The sequence below is a fragment of the Seriola dumerili genome, unplaced genomic scaffold (assembly GCF_002260705.1).
Source record: "Seriola dumerili isolate Sdu_G_001 unplaced genomic scaffold, Sdu_1.0 BDQW01000149.1, whole genome shotgun sequence".
In the NCBI taxonomy this organism is placed as follows: domain Eukaryota; kingdom Metazoa; phylum Chordata; class Actinopteri; order Carangiformes; family Carangidae; genus Seriola; species Seriola dumerili.
In genome coordinates, this window is record NW_019174404.1 from 10,684,092 (window position 1) to 10,701,257 (window position 17,166).

At 36.1% G+C, this 17,166-nt stretch overlaps 2 protein-coding genes across 2 annotated transcripts; one reads left to right on the forward strand and one right to left on the reverse strand.

Annotated features, from left to right (window-relative positions):
- Positions 1 to 1,291: 1,291 nt before the first annotated feature.
- On the reverse strand, positions 1,292 to 5,487 carry cmpk2 (cytidine/uridine monophosphate kinase 2). The gene is made up of 5 exons (XM_022750465.1): positions 4,839 to 5,487; positions 4,428 to 4,542; positions 3,817 to 4,018; positions 3,358 to 3,591; positions 1,292 to 2,056 (listed from the first exon to the last, which is right to left on the reverse strand). The coding sequence occupies exons 1-5, from the start codon at positions 5,430 to 5,432 to the stop codon at positions 1,936 to 1,938; spliced, it is 1,266 nt and encodes a 421-aa protein (XP_022606186.1). The 5' UTR covers positions 5,433 to 5,487; the 3' UTR covers positions 1,292 to 1,935.
- Positions 5,488 to 5,585: 98 nt separating this feature from the next.
- Positions 5,586 to 8,929, forward strand: rsad2 (radical S-adenosyl methionine domain containing 2). Its single transcript, XM_022750466.1, has 7 exons — positions 5,586 to 5,647; positions 6,062 to 6,452; positions 6,534 to 6,695; positions 6,866 to 7,095; positions 7,185 to 7,334; positions 8,278 to 8,310; positions 8,520 to 8,929. Exons 1-7 carry the CDS (start codon positions 5,609 to 5,611, stop codon positions 8,682 to 8,684), a joined length of 1,170 nt encoding a protein of 389 aa, XP_022606187.1. The 5' UTR covers positions 5,586 to 5,608; the 3' UTR covers positions 8,685 to 8,929.
- Positions 8,930 to 17,166: the final 8,237 nt, after the last annotated feature.

The window sequence follows — 17,166 nt, forward strand, 5'->3', positions numbered from 1 at the left end:
GTCACAGATTGGAAGCAGATTGCATTAGTTATTAACTTTTTTCCTCTAACCGCAGTTCAACTTTGAAACACAGACGTTCTGTGTGTGAATGTGCGAGTTGTTGTTATTGTTAAGACCTCTGAGTGTGTCCTGGCCATCTGACAAAAATAACTGAAAAAAATCCCCAAATGTCTGAAAAAGGAAAAACACCATTAACAAATGTAAAGAGAATTATTTCAGCGCATGTGTAATGTACTGTGATTATGGGCCATTAATGTCATATTACAGACATGTTGAGGGGCAGTAATAGCATGAAATCACCACTCACTTTTTGTTGCCAAGAATAACAAAGCACAACAACATTCGACAGGGAAATATGGCTGACACCGCAGGCACACACACAACTTTGCATTCAGGTATGATGTATGGCCCTATGCCTAATTGCTTTGCACTCCTACTTCATAAATTTTGGACTCTCTTGAGACAGAGGCTACTGTGTTAATAGCAATCAAAATTCCTCACAGGGCTGCGCTTAATTCATTTTGTGTCATACAGCACATCCACAGCGTCACCGTGCAGCTGAGGGCTTATGAATCCAGTAAAGTGTCCTCAGATACTTACCTCATTGAGGAATCCATACTCCATAAACATAATGACACCTTATTTTAGTTTATGTGATTACATGTGATGGTAAGATTTGCATCTACAGCACCTCTCCACTCAGTAAAAACATTGGATTGCTGTAATTGGTAGTAGGAGTAATCCATGCGCTTATGTGGGGGAGCATTGGAATGACATTGATATACAGCGCTCCATTAATTGCCATATGAATAGGGTCTGCAGTGGTTGGTGCTCTGCTGATGCATCACAGTAAAAGAGATGGGTCACTCTGTCTTCTCCAGCCCGCAGCTTTGCCAAGCTCATAATTACTAAAACCTCCAATTAATCTTCCCATCACATAGGCCAAATATACACTTCCTCCCTATATAAATGAGTTACAGTATATGCTCTTAGTAAATGTGCATGCTTGTGTGTGTATGTGTGTGTTTACATAAGTAGGTATACATGTGTGCACTTACGTGTGCCCATGAGAACATCAAGTACAAACAGCACTCTGTGTACTCAACGGCTCCATCGTGAGTCATACAGGTTATCAATACACATGGCATCAGTTGTTATGGTTATTGGTTATTATGGAAAACAGAAAGTTCACAGGCACTTACATAAGACAGGTAAAACTCAAAAATAAATAACCAACTTCTGTGGCTTATGTAAGAGAAAGAAAGACAACATTCACATGTTTAGTGTAATTTTCCTTTAATCTGAAACAGTTTTTTTTTTAAACAAATATTAATCATTGTTAAGTGTTTTATCTGAATGCAAAGTGAAAGCATATAGTTTTTTTTAATGTTTTTATTTTGTGGGTTTATTATATCTATTTTGAATTTTGCCTGTTTGTGAACTTAAAAGAAATGGATATGACTGGATGCTTATATTAATGTTTCAATCTATTTCCTTGGTGTCAGTCCAAGTACAAGTGCCTGTTAATAAGTGCAGCCACTCTGTGTCTGATTTCTGAGAGGTCACAACAGCAGTTAAATGCACACTTCTTCTGAACAATACTTTTGTTTGTGTGTGAGTGTGTCAGTATCTGTGCGTGCATGCATGTATGTGTGTGTGTGTGTGTGTGTGTGTGTGTGTGTGTGTGTGTGTGTGTGTGTGTGTGTGTGTGTGTGTGTGTCTCTCCATGAATATGTATTTCTGATTGTAGCATGGAGTTCTGGCCCCTGGCCATTCAACCTTTACTTATTCTGAATAGCATCTCTTCTCCACACTCCAATCTGGCCACCATTCCTCCAACTATCATATTCACAACACCTTACTGGCACCCAGTGGTGAAAGTTGGTACCGCATCCACTTGATGCTTGGCCGACAGCAGGGGAGATGGAGAACTGTTTACAAGTGGCATTTGCCCCTAATTAAAAGCAGCACTTGTTGGAGCACTTGGTCTGCAGAAGGACTAGCATCCACAGTGATGCAAGATGGGCCACTGATCCTCCTGTAAGCCTCCTCCACTCTGCAGAGACACACACACACACACACATATACACAAACACATTGGTCAACAAATGGTAATACAAATATATACATATAAACATGGCGAACGTATAATCGCACTGTGTAATCTGTTTTCAGGGTAAATTTGAGTATTTTGCCAGCTCAAAGTTTTGGTGAACAGTGAGGACTGTGAGAAAAAGCAACACAACTGAGAAATATAGTATGAGAAAAAACACAGATGGCTCAGAGTGTAGCAATTTCCTAAGACAAATGAACAATAGTCTTTGTGGTAGTGATTGACCAAGTCTGCAGAATCTCTCACTGTCTCAGCGGCAGACAGTCAACTCCCTCCGCTTTCTAATTCTGCTGGCCCAACATCTGGCTGTCCCATGTGGAAAGGCCATTATATCAGGATAGAGGATGAATGAAACTAGCCATCGACCTGTCTGCGTAGTGACTAACTGGGCCGGCAGTGCCTTCGAGTTTTGGCCAGCTTAATGGAGCACAACAGCTCAGCAACTAATCACCTGTTCTTTCTCATCAGCTGCTTCCCCCATGAGACAGTAATTGATTGTTAAGTGTTTGATGGATCAGACTTAGACTGAGCTGACCTGACTCAGTGAAACATGCAGTACAGTTTGTACCCCATCTGTGGTTTCATGCTTTCTCACTTACAGAGAACTTTTTTCATCACTGTGTGAAACATTTGTTCACACACGTCACATAGCTAAGTGTGTCTACTTTGGGGTTTTTTATCGGTCATTATCCACTGTGGGTACCATACAGTAGTGCTGTCATACTGAACCTATATCATCAGAACTATATGTTACAATGTAAATAATAATAATAAATGCCCATCTTATCCAGTTATTTAGGCTTTCAGTATATGTGGTTTAATGATTTTCAATCAACTTTTTCCAAAACAGGTGGACATTTTTTATGGAATACTTGCTTCCAGTGGGATTTTTCTAATAAAACAGATAACTCAGCTTGTATGCTGGATATCACAATTCATGGAATTCATTAGAACTAGCTTATTTGCAATCATTTTAAAATGAACTCAACTATTGCCATTTTAGACTATTAAGACTATTAATCAATTAGTCAAACGCCAGAGAATGAAATGGCAATCATTTTTATTTCAAACAATAAATCGTTCTTAATTTCATATCTGAGTGTATGTTGCTTTACTGTGCTTTGTTTGACTGTAAATTTAATATCTCTGGGTTTTGGACTGTCGGATGCACATATGACAGATTGTAAACTTGTTAACTCCAACTTTTAGGTATCCAACAGATACATACAATCTTACTATCTCACCTGAGTCTGAAAAGCTGGTTGTGGTCCAGCTCTTGCTCCTCCTCTGTCTTTCCTTGACCTCTGTTCCTCAGCCTCCTCTTCCTCTCCTCAGGGTCCAGAGTGAGTAAGACCACCAGATTGGGCTGGAGCAGGTCACTGGGCCAACGGTACACCTCCGAACCTTCAGCCGGCAGGTTGGACAATGGACCGCTCACTGCTGTGGCGATGGCATAGGCAGCTGTGCTGTGCCAGAATCTGGGGACAGATAATGGATGGTGGATTGAAAGGGGAATGATGGATAGCTCTTTTATCAGGTGACTAGCCTCATAGGTAGACCAGGAGATGTTAAATACTGAGTTGTGGGTCTAGATCCCTGTGGAGGGTGTTCTGTTGTCCCCTCTATCCTCCTCAACTTCTTACAAGAGAAAAGAAAAGGTTACAAAACTTTCCCTCCACCAGTGACATCTCAGCTGCCTTTACCTGTCAACGATGACAGGTGTCTTCATGCCCTGCTGGCCTATTTGTTCTGCTGTGATGTAGTTCCCCAGAGCGTAGAAGGCCCTGCGGATGAGGGGTGGCTCCTGATCAAAGCGGGCCCTCCAGGGGGACAGGCACTGGGGAGGGGACCGCAGTAGAACGGCCTCCAGAGTATCCCTCAGAGACTCAGTCAAAGTGGTCTTTCCTGTGATGGGAAGAGGATGTGGGAGAAAGAGTCACCTCACAAACAAAAAAAGAGACACAACGACTGGGCACATTTTCAGAGCATAAAATATAGAATAAGAAAATTTTTTTTTTTTTCTATTTTAGATCTCATAAGGGACTGGTATGAGTCTTGAAATGTTGACCTAGCCTGCTCCTATCCTAGGTACATGGTTTCCATGAGGTTGGTGAAGAGCATTACATGAGCAAGCTATTAAATAAACCATCTTCACAGTGATGTAACTTTTCTGAGGTCAGGATACATGATATTCCATTATGCGACGCTCGCTGGCAGATAATGGCTTTAGCAGACAACAACCTGCAATCACTTTAGCAAGACATCTATACATCAAAACTGATCACATATTTATTTATGAGGTAATGGCATTAACCTGTGGCATCCAGGCCTTCTATGACAATAACAGGGAAGTCTGGTTTGCTTCTGGTCTCCGCTCCACTGGGCAGCAGCTCCAGCACAGACTTGGCCTCTGGGATGATGTCACCACACTGCAGAACAGATAAAATCAGTTTGCTGCAGTGAGAGGAGGCAGGAGGGAGTCATAGACTGTGATGCACATGAACACACACACACACACACACACCCCCACACACACACTTCCGTGGGCCACCTGGCACTGATAGATTAATGGCAGAATCAAGTGCTTTGGGCCACTATGTTATACACTGCTATACCTGCCTCTGCCACATGAGTGCGCCAGTTTGCCACATCATGTAAATGCAGCTCTATCTCTACACTGCTTATTTATGTGACAGCTCTGTGCATTTAATGCGAGTATGATAACCTTTTTTAGGACTTCGTGGGCCTCCTTAAAACTGTAGAACACATCCGAGTTGACGATGTTGAGAACAGATGGGTGGTATTCCGGCGCCTCTGAGGGTACCACATAGTAATCCTTCGACATTTCCATCATCTGGCTCTCTGCAGGTGGCCACAGACGCTGAGTCCACAGTTGACCGTCTTCACCTCTCAAGTATGAGCACACCAGCACCGGGTCACGCTGTATTAACTCTTGCAAAAGTCGTTCTGTCGAGGAGGAACTCTGTGAATCACCTTTGAAGAAATACCCCCTGACGAGAGAATCCTTGACGTCCGGCAGGAACGAGGACATGGGAGACAAATCACTCTCTGGAGACAAGTGTCTCAGGAGTTTGTCCTTCAACTCCCCGTAGAACTTCGCTCTCCTGACTCTGTCGCTGCTGCAGACCAGGAGAGAGTAACACCGCTCATAGTGTTGTGCTTTTGATGTGAACAGCCGCGGCACTTCTTCTCCCCGGTGCTTTTCATTAATTGCAAAATAGTGAGGTGCTCCATCCAGCTCCACTGAGAAAATACGAGAGGACCACTGAGGGAGAAGAGATGCTGTTCGCCGCGCCATTCTGAAGCTAGCTACTTGTCAGCGTCCAACACTACTGATATTGTTGACAGTGTTACGTAAGCAGAATATTGAAGCTGCAGGGGGAAACGAAAGTAGCAGCGTCAAACGTGAGAAACGAAACTTATCCTCAAAAGGAGGGTCAGTACTTCTGGGGAAAAAGTAGTGTTTGTAGAACGATGAACTCAGACACCAGGAGTGAGAAAATAGTTATCATGGTAAAGTAGTGACTCACACATTGTTTTGGCAAGGGCGAAAAATGAACTAGGTGTGAACATATTCCAATTAAAACATAGATACAGAAAAGAAATAATTTAAAAAAAATTAAATAAAATGAAATGAAAAATAAACTTAAATATTTATTTTTATTTAGGAAAAAGATTAATTAGAGCGTTCCTCTGCAAGGTTTTGAAAACTGCTATTATATTTTATTGAAAGTACTGAAGGTGGATTTTAAGGTGGATTGATAATAATGTACTGATATAATCTCCCCTAGTGAGTCACATTTTATCTATTTATTGCGAGAGAGTGAGAGTAATCTGGCCACAAACGCTGAGTTTCGTTTTCGTAGTTTGTAAACAGAAACTCTTGTCAGTCGTTTAGCTGATCAGTTCTCCTTTTCTCATTTGCAGGCGTGCCCTGCAGCTCTCTATTTAAGATGCATCAGCGTCCACTCTGCAAACAGAGCCAAGTGTAATACGGTTAGTATGAAGATGATCCTCTCCTCTGTGGTCGTGCCTCCGAAGCTGCTGCTGCAGCTCTGCCTCAGCACCCTGCACCTCATCTTTGTGAGCATCTTTTCAATAGTTAAGTGCTGGACAGCAGGAGACTGCAACGGAACAAACTCGCCTCGCAGGGCACTGGACGGAAGTAAAGTACAAACAACAACTCCAACAAGTGTCAACTATCATTTTACACGCAAGTGTAATTATAAATGTGGATTTTGTTTCCACACTGCAAAAACATCCTTCGTACTGCCTCTAGAAGAAGCCAAGAGGGGCCTCAAACTTCTGAAGGAAACAGGTAAATCTATCAGGTGAGATATTCTGTTCTTTTATATGCTGTCAAAATTCTTGCTGTTGATTTGATATGTTTGCTTATTAGGCATGGAAAAGATCAACTTTTCAGGAGGAGAGCCTTTCTTGCACGAAAAGGGAGAGTTTCTGGGGAAATTAACTCAGTACTGCAAACAGGACCTGCAGCTCCCCAGTGTCAGCATCGTCAGCAATGGAAGCATGATCAAAGAAAAATGGTTCCAGAAATATGGTAAGCTCCCATTGACTTCATTGTTATATACATTATTTGTAAGCTAACTCCTTTTTACCATATGACACACTAGTTGGCAACATATAAAGAGGAAAAAACTTTTTCCTACATTTGGCACCAATGCAAATGTTATGCAGAATATTCAGAATTACACTATCTTTCTCTGTCAGGTGACTTTCTGGACATCTTGGCCATCTCCTGTGACAGTTTTGATGATGCAACCAACCAGATGATCGGCAGAGCTCAGGGAAGGAAGAGCCACCTTGACAACCTCTACAAGATTTGCAACTGGTGCCAGCAGTATAAAGTGGCGTTCAAAATCAACTCGGTCATCAACACCTTCAACATTGACGAAGACATGACAGAGCACATCATCCAGCTCAACCCAGTCCGCTGGAAGGTAACGACAGAAAAGGAGCTGCCGCCGTTTTAGTGTATATTTGTGTCATCACACATACTCATCCTCATACTCATCACACTTGTGCACAGGTATTCCAGTGTCTGTTGATTGATGGGGAGAATGCAGGAGAGACAGCCCTTAGAGAGGCAGAGAGGTTCATCATCAGCGACCAGCAGTTTCAGGAGTTCCTGGATAGACACAGCGGCGTCTCCTGCCTTGTCCCTGAGTCCAATGAGAAGGTATGAGGCTCCAAACAATTGCAACAAGTATGACTATATGTTTAACTTACATCCATTCTCAATTGAAGTAAACTTCTCATAAGAACCTTTGACACTCTATGATATAAATTAATGCGAGGAATTAGGGTGAGGCGCAGTATTATCAGTGATCCTCTCTCTCTCTTATAATCTTACACTAGCAAAATTGTCATATTGAGATGCTGTGCCTGGAAATTCTGACGTATAAAAGAATGATAGCAAGTTATATCTAACAAATGGAAAAGAGAAAATGAACTAGAGTCTGTATCATGTGAGCTTGTATAGTTAATGTCAAAAAAATGCTATTATATTAATATGTCCCATGCTATCCACTCACTTCAAAAAATTCCTATTAACCTGGGGTGCCCTGCACTCTGCCACCCGTCCCTCTAATTTAACAATATCAAAATATAAATGGGAAATAAACAATGATAAGAATTCTACTTGTGGCTAAATTTATTTGCTAATATCCGAATACATGTATCACACTGTGCTCATCAGTTTGCACAAGCAGTAAATAGTTAATGTGAATGAAAAAGGGATTCTTTTCTGCCACAGTAAATTTTAATTTCAAAATAAGAAGAGAAAACAAATCTTACAATTAGAGTACAAACTATCCAGGTTATTGTCATTCAGCTTCGAAGCAGACTAATAAAATACTCTTGAGGAAGTGAAACAAGAGTGTGTGCAAGTGCAGTGTGTCATACAACCTGAAACTTTGCAGCCACTTTCATTTGACTTTCTGCCAAGGTCAGTCAGTCAGTAATGAAACTGTAAAATATTTGTAAGACATTTTTTTGTTCGGAGTGGAGCAACATCAGCAGTGTTGGTGACATGTACAGTTAATGGTCTAACAGTGTTAGGAATGAAAAGGCAGGCACTACAAAAGCAACATTTTCACTTGTCATCTTGGTTGTCTTCACAGATGAGAAACTCCTACCTAATCCTGGATGAATATGTAAGTACTTTATATTGTTTATGGATTTAACTAATTTCCCTACAGATTTCTACTTTTACAGGCCATATGCATCCTACCTTAGTTAGTGTGACTGTGCCTCCACATTTCCTAAAAGTTAGCTTTAGCACTTCACTCCAGGTAATTTACCTTATCTGATGAGCATTTAAAGGTGTGACTCCCAAGCTAATTTACCTTGTCTTCATTTTCAGATGCGTTTCCTGGACTGTCGAGAGGGAAGGAAGGACCCATCCAGGTCCATCCTTGATGTGGGAGTAAAAGACGCCATTTGCTTTAGTGGCTTTGATGAAAAGATGTTTCTGAAGAGAGGAGGGAAATATGTGTGGAGCAAAGCTGACATGGAGCTTGACTGGTGAAATTCTGCCATCCAAGTTTTGATTTGAGCGATTGCACTAATAATTTGTAGTTGTGAATGTTTGTAAATTTATTTTTGTCTGTTACTTTTATAACTCACCATTCTGCTTGAGATTTTTGAAAAAGCAGTGGAATTTTAAATATTTCATTAAAGATAAGCACTGTTGTTTCAATGCACTGTAAATGTGGAAGCTTGTGACCAAATGAAATGTAATAAAACATATATTAGATTTAAAAAAATATTAAAGAGTGGTTTATCTTCATTTTTGCATTTTACACTGATCTGATTTGATGCCAAGGTCCACTACATATATACTGTTGCCCATAAAGTTGGAATAATTTTGTTTTTAGACACAGTCCTCTGTTTATTCCTATTTAAATGCATCAGTAATCACTTTTGACCAGGTGCGATGATTACATTGTGTGTCCTAATTACCCAGGTGAAATGAAATAACTCACATTGTCATAATCATTTCATGGAAAGAGGAAAGAAATATTTTATCCCAACTTTATTAGTAACAGTGTATATAAAGGCATCAAAGGTCATAAAAATGTCATCGTATGGCAAGGCATTAAACGAAATAATATAATTAGGCATAAAAATGCCAAAAAATGTCAAAATATAATATGGCATAAAACGTCAAAAATACTTCATAGTATATTAAGGCATAACAGGTCATATAAACGTCATAGTATGGCAAGGCATGAGACAAATTGATATAATTAAGCATAAAAATGCCAAAAAATGGCAAAGTGTAGTATGGAAGGAAAATGCCAAAAATGTCATAGTATAGTATGGCATAAAACGTCAAAAATACTTCATAGTATATTAAGGCATAACAGGTCATATAAACGTCATAGTATGGCAAGGCATGAGACAAAATGATATAATTAGGCGTAAAAATGCTAAAAAATATCTTAGTATAATTTGGCATAAAATGTCAAAAAATGTCATAGTATAGTATGTCATAAAATGTCAAAAATACATTATACTATATTAAGGCATAAAAGGTCATAAAAACGTCATAGTATGTCAAGGCATGAGACGTAATAATATAATTAAGCATTGAAATGCCAAAAAACGTCAAAATATAGTATGGAAGAAAAATGCCAAAAAACGTCATAGTATAGTATGGCATAAAACGTCAAAAAATCAACATCCTATATTAAGGCATAAAAGGTCATAAAAACGTCATAGTATGTCAAGGCATGAGACGAAATAATATAATTAAGCATTGAAATGCCAAAAAACGTCAAAATATAGTATGGCAGAAAAATGCCAAAAAACGTCATATGGCATAAAACGTCGAAAAACCAACATACTATATTAAGGCATAAAAGGTCATAAAAACGTCATAGTATAGTATGGCATAAAACGTCAAAAAATCAACATCCTATATTAAGGCATAAAAGGTCATAAAAACGTCATAGTATGTCAAGGCATGAGAAGAAATAATATAATTAAGCATAGAAATGCTAAAAAATGACAAAGTGTAGTATGGCAGAAAAATGCCAAAAAACGTCATAGTATAGTATGGCATAAAACGTCAAAAAACCAACATACTATATTAAGGCATAAAAGGTCATAGAATCGTCATAGTATGTCAAGGCATGAGACAAATTGATATAATTAAGCATAGAAATACCAAAAAATGATAAAGTGTAGTCTGGAAGAAAAATTGCAAAAAACGTCATAGTATGTCAAGGCATGAGACAAATTGATATAATTAAGCATAGAAATGCCAAAAAATGATAAAGTGTAGTATGGAAGAAAAATGCCAAAAAACGTCATAGTATAGTATGGCATAAAATGAAAAAAATAAATCATACTATATTAAGGCATAAAAGGTCATAGAATCGTCATAGTATGTCAAGGCATGAGACAAATTGATATAATTAAGCAAAAAAATGCCAAAAAACGAGAAAGTGTAGTATGGAAGAAAAATGCCAAAAACGTCATAGTATAGTATGGCATAATACGTTAAAAAAACATCATGCTATATTAAGGCATAAAAGGTCATAGAAGCGTCATAGTATGTCAAGGCATGAGACGAAATAATATAATTAAGCATAGAAATGCCAAAAAATGCAAAGTGTAGTATGGAAGGAAAATGCCAAAAATGTCATAGTATAGTATGGCATAATACGTTAAAAAAACATCATGCTATATTAAGGCATAAAAGGTCATAGAAGCGTCATAGTATGTCAAGGCATGAGACGAAATAATATAATTAAGCATAGAAATGCCAAAAAATGCAAAGTGTAGTATGGAAGGAAAATGCCAAAAATGTCATAGTATAGTATGGCATAATACGTTAAAAAAACATCATGCTATATTAAGGCATAAAAGGTCATAGAAGCGTCATAGTATGTCAAGGCATGAGACGAAATAATATAATTAAGCATAGAAATGCCAAAAAATGCAAAGTGTAGTATGGAAGGAAAATGCCAAAAATGTCATAGTATAGTATGGCATAATACGTTAAAAAAACATCATGCTATATTAAGGCATAAAAGGTCATAGAAGCGTCATAGTATGTCAAGGCATGAGACGAAATAATATAATTAAGCATAGAAATGCCAAAAAATGCAAAGTGTAGTATGGAAGGAAAATGCCAAAAATGTCATAGTATAGTATGGCATAATACGTTAAAAAAACATCATGCTATATTAAGGCATAAAAGGTCATAGAAGCGTCATAGTATGTCAAGGCATGAGACGAAATAATATAATTAAGCATAGAAATGCCAAAAAATGCAAAGTGTAGTATGGAAGGAAAATGCCAAAAATGTCATAGTATAGTATGGCATAATACGTTAAAAAAACATCATGCTATATTAAGGCATAAAAGGTCATAGAAGCGTCATAGTATGTCAAGGCATGAGACGAAATAATATAATTAAGCATAGAAATGCCAAAAAATGCAAAGTGTAGTATGGAAGGAAAATGCCAAAAATGTCATAGTATAGTATGGCATAATACGTTAAAAAAACATCATGCTATATTAAGGCATAAAAGGTCATAGAAGCGTCATAGTATGTCAAGGCATGAGACGAAATAATATAATTAAGCATAGAAATGCCAAAAAATGCAAAGTGTAGTATGGAAGGAAAATGCCAAAAATGTCATAGTATAGTATGGCATAATACGTTAAAAAAACATCATGCTATATTAAGGCATAAAAGGTCATAGAAGCGTCATAGTATGTCAAGGCATGAGACGAAATAATATAATTAAGCATAGAAATGCCAAAAAATGCAAAGTGTAGTATGGAAGGAAAATGCCAAAAATGTCATAGTATAGTATGGCATAATACGTTAAAAAAACATCATGCTATATTAAGGCATAAAAGGTCATAGAAGCGTCATAGTATGTCAAGGCATGAGACGAAATAATATAATTAAGCATAGAAATGCCAAAAAATGCAAAGTGTAGTATGGAAGGAAAATGCCAAAAATGTCATAGTATAGTATGGCATAATACGTTAAAAAAACATCATGCTATATTAAGGCATAAAAGGTCATAGAAGCGTCATAGTATGTCAAGGCATGAGACGAAATAATATAATTAAGCATAGAAATGCCAAAAAATGCAAAGTGTAGTATGGAAGGAAAATGCCAAAAATGTCATAGTATAGTATGGCATAATACGTTAAAAAAACATCATGCTATATTAAGGCATAAAAGGTCATAGAAGCGTCATAGTATGTCAAGGCATGAGACGAAATAATATAATTAAGCATAGAAATGCCAAAAAATGCAAAGTGTAGTATGGAAGGAAAATGCCAAAAATGTCATAGTATAGTATGGCATAATACGTTAAAAAAACATCATGCTATATTAAGGCATAAAAGGTCATAGAAGCGTCATAGTATGTCAAGGCATGAGACGAAATAATATAATTAAGCATAGAAATGCCAAAAAATGCAAAGTGTAGTATGGAAGGAAAATGCCAAAAATGTCATAGTATAGTATGGCATAATACGTTAAAAAAACATCATGCTATATTAAGGCATAAAAGGTCATAGAAGCGTCATAGTATGTCAAGGCATGAGACGAAATAATATAATTAAGCATAGAAATGCCAAAAAATGCAAAGTGTAGTATGGAAGGAAAATGCCAAAAATGTCATAGTATAGTATGGCATAATACGTTAAAAAAACATCATGCTATATTAAGGCATAAAAGGTCATAGAAGCGTCATAGTATGTCAAGGCATGAGACGAAATAATATAATTAAGCATAGAAATGCCAAAAAATGCAAAGTGTAGTATGGAAGGAAAATGCCAAAAATGTCATAGTATAGTATGGCATAAAACGCATAGAAATGCCAAAAAACGTCAAAAAGTAGTATGGCAGAAAAATGCCAAAAAACATCATAGTATAGTATGGCATAAAACGTCAAAAAAACATCATACTATATTAAGGCATAAAAGGTCATAAAAACGTCATCGTATGTCAAGGCATGAGACGAAATAATATAATTAAGCATAGAAATGCCAAAAAGTGACAAAGTGTAATATGGAAGAAAAATGTCAAAAAACGTCATAGTATATATATATGGCATAAAAAGTCAAAAATACATCATAGTATATTAAGGCTTAAAAGGTCATAAAAACGTCATAGTATGGCAAGGCATGAGACGAAATAATATAATTAAGCATAGAAATGCCATAAAAAGAAAAAGTGTAGTGTGGAAGAAAAATGTCAAAAAATGTCATAGTATAGTATGGCATAAAACGTCAAAAAACCAACATACTATATTAAGGCATAAAAGGTCATAGAATCGTCATAGTATGTCAAGGCATGAGACGAAATAATATAATTAATCATAGAAATGCCAAAAAATGTCAAAATATAGTATGGCAGAAAAATGCCAAAAAACGTCATAGTATAGTATGTCATAAAATGTCAAAAATACATTATACTATATTAAGGCATAAAAGGTCATAAAAACGTCATAGTATGACAAGGCATGAGACAAATTGATATAATTAAGTATAGAAATGCAAAAAAAACATCATACTATAGCATGGCATAAAAAGTCAAAAATACATTATACTATATTAAGGCATAAAAGGTCATAAAAACGTCATAGTATGACAAGGCATGAGACAAATTGATATAATTAAGCATAGAAATGCTAAAAAATGACAAAGTGTAGTATGGCAGAAAAATGCCAAAAAACGTCATAGTATAGTATGGCATAAAACGTAAAAAAACCAACATACTATATTAAGGCATAAAAGGTCATAGTATCGTCATAGTATGTCAAGGCATGAGACGAAAGAATATAATTAAGCATAGAAATACCAAAAAATGACAAAGTGTTGTATGGAAGAAAAATGCCAAAAAACGTCATAGTATAGTATGGCATAAAAAGTCAAAGTTGGTTTGATGAAGGAAACAGGACGCTCATTCAAAGTTCAAATCCCAGCATTTATTAAAGCCAACAGCCATATAGCATTAGAAAAAGGAGATCGTTACAGAGCTCTGGGCCAAACTATCTCTCCCTGACAACAACATGCAGTTGTGCCAGTTCATGAAGTCTGACACATTACCTCTTCCTGGCCCAGTCTTTCATATTCTCACATAGAAAAAAGTGATACAATGTGGGTTGAGTCTCTTCTTATTGGTCCATGCCGCTGTTTTCTTGTTTTGCTCCTCCACGTGTTCTCTGTTTTGTTTCACCTCGTGTTCTCTGACTCCCCTACGCGGGACAGCCCTCGTGGCGGTGGATCTGTGAGAGATTCACACAAAGAGAGACAATACCCTACTCTATTCCTCGTTTTTTGTCTTACTTCTTTTCCGGAATGTCTACCATATAAGGAGTTGTTTTTTCCCGGGTGGCCTTCAAACAATATCATAAGTTCAGTCTGTTGTTCTGTAACGTTGCACAGCAAGTTTTATAAAAAGTCACTTAGTTATAAGCATATTATGGTTACGTCAACAATGCACACGTTATTTTATTAAAAGTATAAAAACAGATTTATATAAAATCCTCTACACTATATTAAGGCATAAAAAGTCATAGAATCGTCATATTATGGCAAGGCATGAGACAAAATAATATAATTAAGCATAAAAATGCCAAAAAACGACAAAGTATTGTATGGAAGGAAAATGCCAAAAAACGTCATATTATAGTATGGCATAAAACATCAAAAATACATCATGGTATATTAAGGCATATTAGGTCATATAAACGTCATAGTATGGCAAGGCATGAGACAAAATGATATAATTAGGCATAGAAATGCAAAAAAAACATCATAGTATAGTATGGCATAAAACGTCAAAAAACGTCATAGTATAGTATGACATAAAACGTCAAAATACATCATAGTATATTAAGGCATAAAAGGTCATAAAAATGTCATAGTATGTCAAGGCATGAGATGAAATAATATAATTAAGCATAGAAATGCCAAAAAACATCAAAATATAGTATGGCAGAAAAATGCAAAAAAAAGTCATAGTATAGTGTGTCATAAAATGTCAAAAATACATTATACTATATTAAGGCATAAAAGGTCATAAAAACGTCATAGTATGGCAAGGCATGAGACAAATTGATATAATTAGGCATATAAATGGAAAAAAAACATCATAGTATAGTATGGCATAAAAAGTCAAAAATACATCATAGTATATTAAGGAATAATAGGTCATAAAAACATCATAGTATGTCAAGGCATGAGACGAAATAATATAATTAAGCTTAGAAATGCCAAAAAATGTCAAAATATAGAATGGCAGAAAAAATGCCAAAAAACGTCATAGTATAGTATGGCATAAAACGTCAAAAATCCAACATACTATATTAAGGCATAAAAGATCATAAAAACGACATAGTATGACAAGGCATGAGACCAATTGATAAAATTAAGCATAGAAATGCCAAAAAATGACAAAGTGTAGTATGGAAGAAAAATGCCAAAAAACGTCATATTATAGGATGGCATAAAACGTCAACAATACATCATGGTATATTAAGGCATATTAGGTCATAAAAACGTCATAGTATGGCAAGGCATGAGACAAAATGATATAATTAGGCATAGAAATGCAAAAAAAACATCATAGTATAGTATGGCATAAAACATCAAAAATACATCATGGTATATTAAGGCATATTAGGTCATATAAACGTCATAGTATGGCAAGGCATGAGACAAAATGATATAATTAGGCATAGAAATGCAAAAAAAACATCATAGTATAGTATGGCAGAAAAATTACCAACACGTCAAGTATACTATAGCATAAAAATGCAAAAAAACATTATCGTATAGTATAGCATGAAACGTCAAAAAGCATCATAGTATAGTATAGCAGAAAACGTCAAGAAAACATCATACTATATTAAGGCATATAAATGCCAAAAAAAACAAAAAAACGTCAAAGTATAGTATGGCAGAAAATGTCAAAAATACATCATATTATATTAAGGCATAAAATGTAAAAAAAAAAACATCATACTATATTAAGGCATATAAATGCCAAAAAAACCCAAAAAAACGTCAAAGTATAGTATGGCAGAAAAATGCAAAAAAAAGTCATAGTATAGTGTGTCATAAAATGTCAAAAATACATTATACTATATTAAGGCATAAAAGGTCATATAAACGTCATAGCATGGCAAGGCATGAGACAAAATGATATAATTAGGCAATGTAAACGCAGAGGGGGGACCACATTTTGAACCAAAAATCTTCTGTTTGAAAGTCAACAACTCGAACTACTGAACCACATCATACATTGATTGACTGATAAAAATACCTAAACGCACAACTATACCATTTTATGGTCATGCCAAGAAACTCACATTATGATAAGGCAAAAAAGGCAACAATATACGAAGGCATAAAAACACGTCATAATATAGTAAGGCATAAAAAGGTAACAAAAGATCATGGTATAATAAGGCATAAAAATTTCAAAAAACGTCATCATATAATAAGGCATAAAATGTAAAGAGAAACGTCATTGTATTGTAAGGCATCAAACAAGATAGTAAAGTAATGCATAAAAATACCAAAAAACATGTAAGTATAGTATGGTAAAAAAAAAAGGCCAAAAAACATCATGGCATAAAACGTCAAAAATACATCATACAATTTTAAGGCATAAACGGTCCTAAAAACGTCATAGTATTGTCAGGCATCGAGTGAGATGGTATAGTAAGGCATAAAAGTGCCAAAAAAGATCTTAGTATAGTAAGGCAGAAAAATGGCACAAAATGTCATAGTATAGTACGGTATAAAACGTCAAAAATACATCATACTATATGAAGGCATAAAAGCTCATAAAAACGTCATAGTATGGCAAGGCATGAGATGAAATAATATAATTAGGCATAAAAATGCCAAAAAATGTCAAAATATAGTATGGCAGAAAAATGCCAAAAAACATCATAGTATAGTATGGCATAAAACGACAAAAATACATCATAGTATATTAAGGCATAAAAGGTCATAAAAAG

Excerpts from the sequence above, each read along its gene's own strand:
- cmpk2 (XM_022750465.1), bottom strand. The coding sequence starts at position 5,432 with ATGGCGCGGCGAACAGCATCTCTTCTCCCTCAGTGGTCCTCTCGTATT. Across the intron at positions 4,019-4,427 it reads AGAAGGCCTGGATGCCACAG|GAAAGACCACTTTGACTGAG; the intron begins GTTAATGCCATT and ends TTCCCATCACAG. Across the intron at positions 3,592-3,816 it reads ACACCTGTCATCGTTGACAG|ATTCTGGCACAGCACAGCTG; the intron begins GTAAAGGCAGCT and ends ATCTGTCCCCAG.
- rsad2 (XM_022750466.1), top strand. The coding sequence starts at position 5,609 with ATGAACTCAGACACCAGGAGTGAGAAAATAGTTATCATG. Across the intron at positions 5,648-6,061 it reads GTGAGAAAATAGTTATCATG|GCGTGCCCTGCAGCTCTCTA; the intron begins GTAAAGTAGTGA and ends TCTCATTTGCAG. Across the intron at positions 7,335-8,277 it reads TCCCTGAGTCCAATGAGAAG|ATGAGAAACTCCTACCTAAT; the intron begins GTATGAGGCTCC and ends TTGTCTTCACAG.